We start from the raw sequence: 12,651 nt of genomic DNA on the forward strand, positions 1-12,651 counted from the left end.
TCATATTATTATGCTAAATGTGGCAGCAGTCAGCATTTTCTGCTTTTTTTCCCACCTTTTAGTGAAAATTGTTCAGTGTCTCCACAGACGTGTATTCTTACTGGGAGGAAAAGTTTCTAAAACAGCTTTCAGACTTTAATGGAACACTTCACTGAAAGTCATGTCGCTTTAACCCTATAGGGCAGGACAACTCAGCGCCTCCATTTAGTACAAGGCATTAGACCTCTGTATACACAATTAATTCACAAAAAAATAAATAAACATGCATTAAAAATAATACGTTTATGCAGGATAGACTATTTTAGTTTTTTTGCGAGTTTGACAGCAAGAAGGAACGTTCCAGTATTTTTCAACCTGGGTCTTGTTCTTATTATTGTGGCTGTTCTGATGAATGGATCAGAATAACTTTTACTTTTGTAAAGTACAGGAAAATGTAACCTTCGTAAAAGAATATTTTTTAAGTACTTTGGATATTTACCTTTATAATAGACGTTGGTCTATGCCGCTATGCAATTCCCCGCCAAAGCGCTTGGGGGCGCGGTGTTCTTTTATATACCTACCTAGGCTCTGTGACATATGTGGTCGTTGCTCGTTCATTGTTTGTTTATCTTCCGGCTTTGCTCTAGTCACAGTGAAGATGGCGACCAAGAGAGAAACACTGTTGCTGGAGCTTGAAATGATCGACATTGAACAACAAATGCTCTTATTACAAATGTTACGACGACGACGACGAAGAGAGAGGCGACTGCGCCGATGGCCTGTACGCCCGTTGAATGGCTCGAGGCGGTGTTGTGGTACTGCAGCAGGAAGTGAAACCTTGCGAAATGCTGGAAATGATGTAGTTTGAAGGACCAATCATAGCTCTTGCGGTCTGCGTTGCCTCGACGCGTGGTTACAATTTTTTGGAGGTGCACATCGCGTCTCTGCGTCGGTCGCAGAGGGATGCAAAGCCTCCACAAAGCCCTCTGCGTCATAGGTGCACAGAAGTATAAACCTTGCTTTAGGCGGAAGCGCAACAATGTTGATCAGAGCCACAAATATTTAAACAAAGTAGGCTACTGTCAACCCACTTGCCACAAAATGTTCTCTGCAAACCATGAACACATTACATTTGTACTTTGTTATAGCAGACCTATTAAAATGTTAGGTTCCTTTATGTTTCAACAGTGCTGTGCACAAAAGCCATGTGGTTATGGTTAGGAAAAGATCATGTTTTTGGCTTAAAATTCCCCGGTCTTAGTGGCACAATCCTGGATAGAATCACAGCGATGTCTTAGTAGAAACAACAACTTTTTGTTACACTACCTCTGCTGGAAGAAAAGCAATGGGTTGCTACAGAAACACCCATGTTTGGGGGCTCAAAAGCCACAGGAAACACAGCAATGCGTGGCTTTAAAAACAACCAGTGGTGTTGTTTGATGGTCTCGAACAGTGGTCTGCAGTTCGTCGGCTGTCTCACCTAGGTGTCACTCCATCCATCAGCACCTCCACCTCCCAGTGACAAGCTCAGCTTATATATTATGTAATTTTAAAACTGTTAAAATGTGCATGAAACAGACAAATGTAACATATTTGTGGTTTGCAGAAATGCACAATGCCAGCATTTCCTACTGTGTGAGGCTGTGTAACATTATTAAGGCTTAGCAACAGCTTTAGGAACTAAGACATACAGCTGTTAGTTTGGACCATAATGGACAAAATTAAACATGTTGCCAATGATATTTTTATGTCTGAATTAATGCCACAGTGAGATTAGAGTTAGTGAGTAAAACAATGTCCATGAATATCAGCTGCTTGGTGAAATAAAAAGGCAGAATCATGCATTAAAGCTGAACAGTTTAAATCCTTTTCTCTCTACATTTGCCTGCAGCAGAGCCTCTCTAAAGCTTCTTAAACTTTGGTGTCACCTTGAGATCCGGCACTATTAAACAGCCCCTCTGTCAACAATCAATAAATTTGGTCTGGCCCTCTATCCCTCTTATGTCTCTGCAAATGAAGCTGATGGATGAAAAAGAGCCCCGGTGCCCTCTCCCAGGTAATGTGCTGTGAACGGCCGTGTCAATATCTTCAGGGTTAACGGGACAGAGGGATGGAGGCACAGACGGGGGGGAATTTAGGAAGAGTGATGCATTTAGAGCGGGACACAGGAGCAGGGTCAACTCTCAGGACAACTTAATATTTAATCAACTTACCTCACTGGTAACCCTAAACCCCACAATCCCCTCTGGTCGCGCAAGGAGACAAGTGGGAGAGGGGGGAGAAACGGAGAAAGACGGGGGGGGCGAGACGACACTTTATCTTTCAAATTGTCTTGTGCTTTGACTGAGTGCGAATTAAGTGAGAGAGAGAGCGATGGCAAGAGAAAGAAAAGATGAGATTTGCTGGGTGACAAAGACGGCGAGATGACTGTGTGCAGCAGACAGAGACAGAAAGATGGAGGATGGTGAATATCGGCATTAAAGTCTTTTTCATCACACAGATTGCAGCTCAGTCGCCGGGTTGTTTCAGTCAAGGTTAAAGAAAGTGATCATCACGGTGTTGAATGATGACATGATGAACACAGGCGGGACAGGAAGCAGAGACAGGAAGGTGTCAGGTCAAAAACATATTCATAGAAGCGCTCGCTAGTGGTGCAAAACGTTCTCCATCCTATTGTTACAAAACAGATAGCTTCAGTCTGCTGCTTTTTATCATGATTTTATACACAAAAATACAAAAATGTGAAGATAAAAAAGGTCATTTATAGATGTATAATTGAAATATAACAGAGGTATTGGACAGAATGATCATTCTACCGACCCTTACCAGTGTTTGGGGTAAGAATTTAACAGTTGTTGGCCAGGGAGGTGATTATAGTCAAATGAATGTATCTGTTTGGGTCCATTAAGATGTTCATCAAATGTCATGGTGACCTGCCCGTTACAAAATGTAACGTTTTCTGTCAAATCCTCTGGTAATCATAAATTCTTTCAGTAAATTTTGTGTTTATCTCCCCATTAGATTTCGGTATTTCTTATGCACAAGTGAAAGGTTTTGGCCTGATGGTGGCAGAAGCAGAAAGGTCACAGGGGTCATCCGAATCATTACTGTTCTGCCTCGAGGGGAACACAAACAACAATCTCAAATTTCATGGCAATCTGGTCGATTGTGTTGAAATATCTACGTTACTAGGCCAACTGTTTCACATCTGTTTCCATTTCACATCTTGCCCAAACACAAATATTTAGTCTGTGCTCCAAATGGGTGCATGTTTCATATGTATGACCATACAGTGCTTCCTCCAGGAGGATCTCTGTAGCCTTCATGTATGTCTGTTTTTCTAACCCTGCTGCCTTAATGCTATAAATCCCTTTGAAACAGCATTTAGATCAAGGGACGGTAAAATTTTCACTGAGTAACAAATGATCAAGAAGTCACATTAGAAGCCAGCCGTGGTCCAGTATGATGTGGAAACTTGAGAGTGGACTTTACAGTCAAGTAGGAGAGTGTTTTAAATGTCTTTAAACACATCTAAAGGGGATTTTTTAAACAGAAAATAACATAAAGACAGAGGCAGATGATACTAACCGGTGGTTTTCTGACTTCTTGACCAAAACTATGTCTCCGCTTCATGTTCAGGTGAGGTTAGGGCTTTATGAAAAGGTAGCGACCACATGCCAGACCATAAGCAGCAGGCATCCTAGGGTGCCAAACAAAAACATTAAACATCAGACGAGAGTGAATCTGGCGTTGGCTTTTATATACACATTTACTGGCACCTTTAAAGCATGAAGCTAGTGCTCCTCGAAGCATGACCAAACCAAAAATATTTTTTTGTGAAATAATTGTGTAAATAACATCTGTTTGTCTGGATGATGCAGCACAGCAGCACACAGAGCCACATCAGGCACTGTACTCGCTGTGGTTACTGTTGAGAACCCAGTGGAGGGTGAGCGATGGTCCAGCCAGCCGTAGCCACCGCTTGGCGCTCTCCTCCACTGCAGCTGTTGACTGCTGCCTATCAGCCTGCGGGCTAAGGGTGGCTTCCCCACCGATCCAGGCCGAGCACCACAAAGCCCCAGGGTGTTGAGGGGGGCGTTAGAGGATAAGTGAATCCCTTTTAGAGAGAAGGGTGTAGGGGGGGAGGGGAGCGATGAATGGCAGCAGGTAGGCAGGCAGATGGGCCGCCAGGAGCACCACAGGGTCCCTGTGGAGGTGCAGGCGGCCGAGTTCAGCACAGAGCCACCCAGCCCGGCGTCAGCACTTTGGGGAGAAGCTGGGAAAGTGCTGAGGCGGCAGCCACGTGGGGAGATGAGGTGAAGTGGTGAAAATTTAACCAGCCTGATGAAAGTTTAAGTGTGCATGTTAAACAGGAGAGAGAGAGGGGGGAGGGATGAAGGGAGGGAGGATATGAAAGGATGGCTGCAGGTGATTGAAAAAGATGGACAGGTTTGGGAGACTTCCTCATTGTTTGACTGAAACAACAACTGTCTGCGGCTCAAACTCCAGTATGACTCTAATTTTACCTGACACCTGAGGGTGCAGCTCTTTTCTGACCCTGGCTTGACCTCAAAAGGAATATCATATCCCTCTTCCAGTTTTTGCTTCTAGATAATTAGCTGCAAGGACGCTGTTTTGCTTCAAGGACGCAGGCTGCATCCCTCTGCACTGCGGCCCGGCTGATATACATGCCAGAGCCCCGTAGCACTTCAGTTGACTGCCATTCACATGATGCTACATAAAGCAGCCAGTTAGCACTGTGGTCTGCGGAGAAGTGTGCAGAGGGAGAGGGAGGAAGAGAGGGAGAGTCAAGCGGTGTGATTACATAAGGTTGGGTAACAGGCTCACTGTGGGGATACACACTCACTAGACAGTGTTGATGGAGTCTTTCACAGGCCTGATGGGGTGTTGATTAGGATGTGCTCACACACAAGGAGCAGATGCTGAAATGGATTCTAATGTGCTTTTTCTCTCTTTGTTTCTTTACACTCATCACTTCTTTCATCCTCATATTCGCCGCTGCCATTTCCTCTCTTTCTTTGTTCCCCCCCGTTGGCTGTTCTCCTCAACACCAAAATCACATCCCATTCTCCCTTCTCTCTCTCCTTCCCCTTCTTTTTTTCTCCCCCTATCCTCCGCTGATATCCAGGTGCGGTGCGAGCCTCCAGCATCTTCCCCATCCTCAGTGTCATCCTGCTCTTCATGGGAGGCCTGTGTATAGCTGCCAGTGAGTTCTACAAGTCACGCCACAACATCATCCTCAGCGCAGGGATCTTCTTTGTGTCTGCAGGTGAGTAAGCGCCAACAACACAAGACAGGAGAGTTCAGCGTGCAAGCACCTCTTTCTACAAATATGTCTTTAAATAAGACCACTTTTTATTGAACTGACCACAGTCACTTACCTCTAGTGGTGGAATGTTGTAAGTACATTTACTCAAGTACTGCACTTAAGAGGTATTTATACTTGGCTTGAGTATTTTCATTTTATGCTACTTTATACTTCTTCTCCACCACATGTCAAAGGGAAATATTGTCGTTTTTACTCCACTACATTTATCTGCCAGCTTTAGTTTATTTGCAGATTCAGATGGTTAATACAAAATATAAATCAACTAATACATTATGATGTATTATTATAGATTAAGCTACCCAGTAGTATATGAAGTAGTTTAAATGAACTCCATCTTACCAGCTACCATTCTGAATTGGGTCATTTTTTTACTTAAAGATGTAGATGCCACTAAATCCTACACACTGGACCTTCAAGAAAAAGATCTGAGTACTTCCTTCACCTCTGCAAAACTCCATGACACCTTCCTGTAGTGGCTTTACAGTAAAACTCTTTACTGGTTCACGAAGAGTAACATTAGCTTACAATATCAGCACCAGTATATATTGAGCAGCAAAGTCAGCTTACGTTACAGCCTGCAACTAGTTAGCTTAGCTTGGCACAAAGACTGGAAGCAGAGGAAACAGCTAGCCTGGCTAAGCCCAAAGGTAACAAGTTGAAACATGCAACTACTTGCAATGTAGCACTGTTGTGCAACACTCTAAAAACCTGCCGGTTCACACCAATGCAACTAGATGAGACGGTGTATCATCTCTATGCAACAGCTCTCTGTAGACCTACCTTTGTTCTGTTTTTAGCTTTTCAGGCTTATTCTGTGGCTGAATCTAATTTGTAGCTTTTTAAAATATGAATGAGGATAGTGATAGTATAGACAGATACTGGCTACAGTTGGATTTTAGGTAGTGATGAAATGGCGGAAAACATAAAGAAAATGAGCATCAGATGGACTGTATTCATAATCAGTACACCACAATAATAAAGTAAACAGTGCCAAGTAGTTGGTCAATGAGAATGTGTATGTGTGAGGGGGGCATGGGTTAGCGGGGAACTGCGAATATGCCGTCTGCGGCCATTTTGACTTGACCAGCCGACTTCACTACAAGCTGATTGGCGATTTGACCAGTGGAGTTGCAGGTGACACGGCCAGTTCACACCACTGCAACTGTTCTCTGCAACGTTTTAAAATGGTTTCATCTCGTCGTGAATCATTGGTCTGAACTGGGCTTAAAACTCACCAGTTGAAACGTCATTTATTGTTTGTTTAATCCAAACAATAAAGAAGTTTGGAGGTGTTGGTAGGCATATTTTGTTGTGTTTCGACAGAGCCAGGCTAGCTGGTTTCCCCATGGATGTATAAAGAAAACTGGATACAATGGCGAATGAAGCCAAAAATGTTCAACTGCTGCACACTAGAGTCTAGAGACTGGCTACTTCTGGTTTAGCACTCTGCTAATTTGAATGGGAATAAAATGATTTAATCATGCGACTCTTCTAGACTTTCCAAATGTTATCATACTGAATGGATCAAATCATGATGGTGAAACAACTCATTGTGCAGGGGTTGTAACAGTCCAAAAAATGTATCCATTGATTTACAGACAACTTTTTCACATTGTAAGTCAATGGGAAAAGTCTTTTTAGGCCTAAGTGCATCACATGACAGACTCCACAGTTGTAATTCCACAGTTTGGCCACTACAAAAATTGGCTTTAAAGCCCAGCGTACTTCCAGAGTTCCCCGCTTCCAGTCTTTGTGTTAAACTAACCAGCTGCTGGCTGTTAGCCTCATATTTACCTTGCAGACATAAGAGTGGTATGAATCCTCTCATCCAAACAAATGTCATTACGAGAGCTGCAACTAACTATTATTGTCATTGTCAATTAATCTCAAATTAATCTCTTATATTCTGGATTAATGAATTTGTTGTTTGGTCTAATAAATGTCAGAAAATGTTCAAAAAAAAAATCTGTGTTTCCCAAAGCCCAAAATGTCGTCCTTAAATGTCTTGTTTCGTCCACAACCCAGAGACATTCAGAATAAGACACCAGAAAATATTTGCATTTAAAAATCTGGAATCAAAGATCACTTATTCAATCATCAAATTAATTGACAATAAATGTAATATTTGACAACTAAGCAATTAGTCGTTGCAGCTCTAGTCAATAGCTTACTCACTCCGTTCTTGATTAACATTATGTCACAATATCATTTCAAAGGCCATGTATGCACCGGTCGTCTCTTGCACTGCAGCTACAAGTCACTTTGTCTATTCTTCCTTCTCTTGTCCTCTTTTCTTTTCTCTTGATCCTGTTGCTGGGCTAAAAGCCACCCACTGGGACTCATCTCTAAAAATATGGTGTCCCTGACACACTTTCCCTACGATCCATCTTCCCAGACATACCATGTCAAACATTTCTCCATGTGTGACTTAACTAGCAAGTCAGAGTTTATATATAAATATGTGAATGCATGATGAGATGTGCAGTATGTTATACACTGTCCTAAATGATCTGCATCAAGAACTGAAGCCGCCTTGTTTCTCTCTGCAAGGGCAGAGATTAGAGGTCTCAGATCAGTCATGTTGGATGGAGAGTTGGACAGGAGTAGTACATTGTGTACAGTCATGAATCAGAACATACATGGTATAATACTGCTTATTAAGTAAAGCGTACACTAAGAATAACTCCGCCTATGAGCTCATCCTGACTGATACTTTGTGTCTTGTTTTCTTCTTTCTTTGTTCTCTCCCCCATGAACCCATTGCCCATAACCCACCCCTCTCCATCCTGCTCCTCCTAACCCTTCAGGCCTGAGCAACATCATCGGGATCATCGTGTACATATCAGCCAACGCGGGGGACCCTTCAAAAAGCGACTCAAAGAAGAACAGCTATTCTTACGGCTGGTCCTTCTACTTCGGTGCCCTCTCCTTCATCATGGCTGAGATGGTGGGCGTCTTGGCCGTGCACATGTTCATTGACCGCCATCGACAGCTCCGAATAGGGGCGCGCGCAGCCGACTACCTCCAAGGCTCGGCCATAACGCGGATCCCCAGCTACCGCTACCGCTACAGACGTCGCTCGCGCTCCTCCTCCCGCTCCACAGACCCGTCACACTCCCGCGACACCTCGCCGGTAGGCCTCAAGGGCTTCAGCGCGCTGCCATCCACGGAGATCTCCATGTACACGCTGCCCCGGGACACCCTCAAGTCCTCCGGCACGCCCACCGCCACCTACAACTCTGAGAGGGACCACAACTTCCTGCAAGTCCACAACTGCATCCAGAAGGACCTGAAAGACTCGAGCCAGACCAACACAGCGAACCGCCGCACCACGCCGGTATGAGGGAGTCGACACAGGCCAGGGCAGCCCGGCGGAGAGCGGAGACCAGGAGACACGGGAACCCCTGTGGGTGCGGTATGCCCCAGGAGAAGATGGATTTCCATGTTTATAGACATTTGTTCTTTTTGTTCAGCTGCATGACTTTTCCATTACCATTGTTGAGAGAGTTTCAACAAGTCTGCTGTGTTCCTGGATTGAATGGCAGAACAGTGAGAATGGGTCAGGGTGTCCCGAGAAAGTGAGATCTGTCTTTTTTTTGCGCAGGGTTTGTTTATGAGGTTTGGGGCACTGAAAGGGAGGGTGGGAGGGGAGGGTGGGCATTTATGAGACAAAGATTTCATGATTTCATAGCCCTTTGGTTTGACAGTTTTGCCCCACAAGTTTGGTTGGAGCAACAGGTCAAGCTCCCCCTCAGCAAGCCCACCACTCAGATACACACCTCTTTTATTTATTGACTCATTTGTTCATTTTTTGCATTAAAACTGTGAATTGTTACAGTTTGGGATTCAGTAAGAATTAGCCCAATCTGTAATCTCTAACAAAGGTACTATATATATATGTATTACTTTTATAAATAAATTATTACGTTAATAATCAAGAGTTACAGACTTTACCGAAGCAAAAAAGAAAAAAACAAGTTAACTAAACCAAGTGCTGTTGGTAAGACGAGAAAAGACTCTTTTAGTATCTGTTCGTTTTGAAGGTTGACAACAAGAAAAGGTCCTCTAGGCAGCAGCAGTGCACAGCGACTGGTGCCGCCAGAGGCAGACGCAGACCGTCAACAGTAGAATAATATCTATTCTTTTAATAGAACCTTCTCGTCTTTTTCTCAGTCCCTGTTCGCTTTCTTTTTTGGGGGGGTCGTAACGGGAGAGCTGAACCCCTTAACAGAAAGAGCCAACAAAAGGGGTCAAAGTTCACAAAGACTCCAAACACGACTTCTACAAAATAAAAAGGAAGGAGCAGAGGGGAAGGAAAAGAAGAGGACGCCAAACACAAAAATAAAAACAAGTTAAATATGAAATAGTACAAGAGAAGCTAAGTGACTCACAATTTCAGAAATTAAATGCATGCTATAAAATTACAGCAAATCTGCTCTTGAGAAACTTAAGTTTTAAAGGTTAATAATTATAAGGGGAAAAAAAGCAAAGACGCTAAAGTTTAAAGTATTAATGTTTTCATGTGTACTTTTCTTATGTTTTCTTTTTTTATTTATTTAGGTCATTTTATCTTCTTGCTTTTGTGAGACAAACCAAACAATCTACATTGAACAAAACTGCTTTTTTAAAAATGGTTTGGTTGATTTCTTTATAAATATATAAATATATGTATGTATGTATTTTATTTTTAAAACTCACACAGCCTTAGTCATTTCTTTGTTTCTTTTGATTTTTAATGTGTTGTTCAAATTGAAAATGAAATCTTTAAAGGTGCCAAAACCGAATGATCCTATACTTGGATGCATCAAGTCCTGATGAATAAAATACGAACCCTAGGGGGAACAAATCACCATGTTTCACTGCGTGTCTCTAACACACTTTACCTTCTGACACCTTTTGTTTCAGTACTAACACTCATCTGTCTGTCGCATCATCATACCTGAAATGATGTCTCTGTTTTGCGGACAGCAAAAAAACAAAACTGAGGTTGAAAGTAAACTTTGTCTTCATGCCAAGCTGTAAATTAGAGCAGCAGTTTCCAACCTTCTTGGCTTCTGGCCCCTTAAAAATGAAACAATGTCCACATGTGACCTTTATCACAGGTCATGGTCTCAGCGTGGACATGAGTTTTGAGCACTTCAATCAAAATGGTCTCTTTTTTTGTCTCAATTGCTTCCTTTTAAGGATTTCAAGGGGCCCAGAAGAGATGACCGAACCCAGTGTCTTAAAGAAACAAGCAAATCTCAGAGAGTCAGAGGAAATAAACTGAATTTTGACATGATAATCTGAACTTAAGGCCCACATGCTTTTTCCATTTCATCTGTTTTTGTTTTGTCCTTTAAACTGTTCTTTTAATTTTTTGTAACCAAAATTTCACACTCAGAATGCGTGATGACAACTCCACCGACAACTCGCTCCCATTCGCTCAGGAACCCCATGAGATGTGGTCAATAGCTCCGGAAAAAGCAAGTAAGTAGACACTACATCTTTTACTGTCAAAATGTAATTAAATTGTGTGAAATAAAAATGTTTTTCATTCTTATCAAGAGACAGTATATAAAGAGAGACGATGTATCTCCATTTCCTCCCACTGTACAAAAATGAAGTGGGAATATCCCGGATACAGCTGCGGCCATCTTGCGCTGGTGAAGTCAACAGATTCCGCACCATAGCGATCTCTGCTAGTATTGAGTCCCCACCCATATGCCCGTCTGACCAATTGTGAGCAGTGCCATTGATAGTGAGCATACCGCTAACACAGCTGTCAATCATGATTTCGACCCCTCTTTTTTGAATATCAAATTACTAGTTATAAGCAAAGTTATCAAAAATATGAGCACTTTAACAAACATCAGCGTGGTGAGAACTACATGAAAATGGCAGAAACCATCTCTAGAAAAATGTATTTGCGTATTTGACGTGTACTCGGGGGTTTTTAGTTTGGCAAAAGTCCCATCCGTTAACATGCAGGGGGCTGGGTTTATGACCTTTACTGCAGCCAGCCACCAGGGGGCGATCGAGATGTTTTAGCTTCACTTTGGGGAACTGTTATGTTGCACATCTTTATATACAGTCTATGTTCATATCACTTTACTGTAATCATGTTGGGAACCCATAAAGCACATATGGGATTATGGTTGCAATTTTTTATCCAAAATTAGTGTCAGGGTATGTGACTGGTATTGCTGATGCCCATAGACCTGGTCTGGCGATGTGTCCAGGCTCTCAGGAAGTGAAGTTGTCATTACAGCTCAGTGCATCCAAGAAAGATGCATACTATTGTTTATTCACACAGAAATATATTAAACTATATACATACTGGATATGTAGGGCATAGTATGCAACTAAGGATGCAGCACTTGCATTATAAAGGTTTTTAGAGGTGACTCTTTATACATCAACGTGACAGTGAGACAACAGAAGCAGTAGAGATGGATGTTAGTGACCTGACTGATCAACTCTCATCAGTCAACTCAGGCAGTGAAGGAAAAGGTCTGGAGCGAGCTTCATGTATTTAACACAAAAAGAAACGAGTTTACAACTGTTTATTAATAATGACAGCTAAATAATGCTAATATTAAAATTACTTATAAGCCCGTCAGTGATGGAGGTCACAAAATAGTTTGCAAGAGCACAAGTATAAACACACCGAGGCTGTAATGGCAGACCTGTGAGTGCATGAGTTCCCGTGTTTGGCTTGATGCTGTTGAGTCACATTTAGCAAATTGTTTGACAACTAGCTGGCTTTCCAGCCATGTCAATGTCCCCAAATTGATATCAACAATTTCGCGAACAAACGATTCGGCATGTGTAATGCTACTGCCAGCCACAGCATAAAGCAGCATGTTGAATTGCGGATGGGATGTGAGATGATGTGATAACAAAGAATAAGTTAGTTCAGAGGGGCAGTGTAGCATAACTTTTTGCACCTTGCGTGTCATCGGTTTTAAAAAACTATGAAGTCACTCATAATTACATGTTAGCTCATCAACATGTTGCAATGAATTGTAAACAAAGGCTTTGACCGCATCCCTGTTGCAACTACTCATCTTAGATACAGGCTGATACTGTGTAGCTAGTGCATTAATTTAGAACAGTGAGCAGATAGTTTCACTGGAACTACATAGTAGATGCCTTATAGATCAAATCACAATGTTTGTTTACAATAACTTCTGGGTAGAAAACCCCTGCGTCATGTACATGAAATACAATAGTGCTGAGCAAATATTGCCTCAGTTGATTTGTTTATTAGCCACCTAAAAAAAATGCCCATATAAAATAACCAATATAGTTTAAGTGTACGTTATATTTAGAATTTTTTG

General features: G+C 42.3%; 1 protein-coding gene across 2 annotated transcripts in view; it reads left to right on the plus strand.

Annotated features, from left to right (window-relative positions):
* cacng2a (calcium channel, voltage-dependent, gamma subunit 2a) overlaps nt 1–10,162 on the plus strand; it is a 91,209-nt gene extending 81,047 nt beyond the window's left edge. Inside the window, exons 1-3 of one of the 2 annotated variants that reach the window (XM_050070064.1) lie at nt 618–794; nt 5,129–5,269; nt 8,137–10,162. In XM_050070064.1, coding sequence (XP_049926021.1) covers nt 638–794; nt 5,129–5,269; nt 8,137–8,672 — 834 coding nt within the window. In that variant the 5' untranslated portion in view covers nt 618–637 and the 3' untranslated portion in view covers nt 8,673–10,162. Of the gene's footprint in view, nt 1–617; nt 795–5,128; nt 5,270–8,136 lie in introns of those variants that run through there. The other variant, XM_050070063.1, reaches the window with a different exon arrangement.
* Nucleotides 10,163–12,651: the final 2,489 nt, after the last annotated feature.

This window comes from Epinephelus moara, chromosome 18 (genome assembly GCF_006386435.1).
Source record: "Epinephelus moara isolate mb chromosome 18, YSFRI_EMoa_1.0, whole genome shotgun sequence".
Taxonomy (NCBI): Eukaryota; Metazoa; Chordata; class Actinopteri; order Perciformes; family Serranidae; genus Epinephelus; species Epinephelus moara.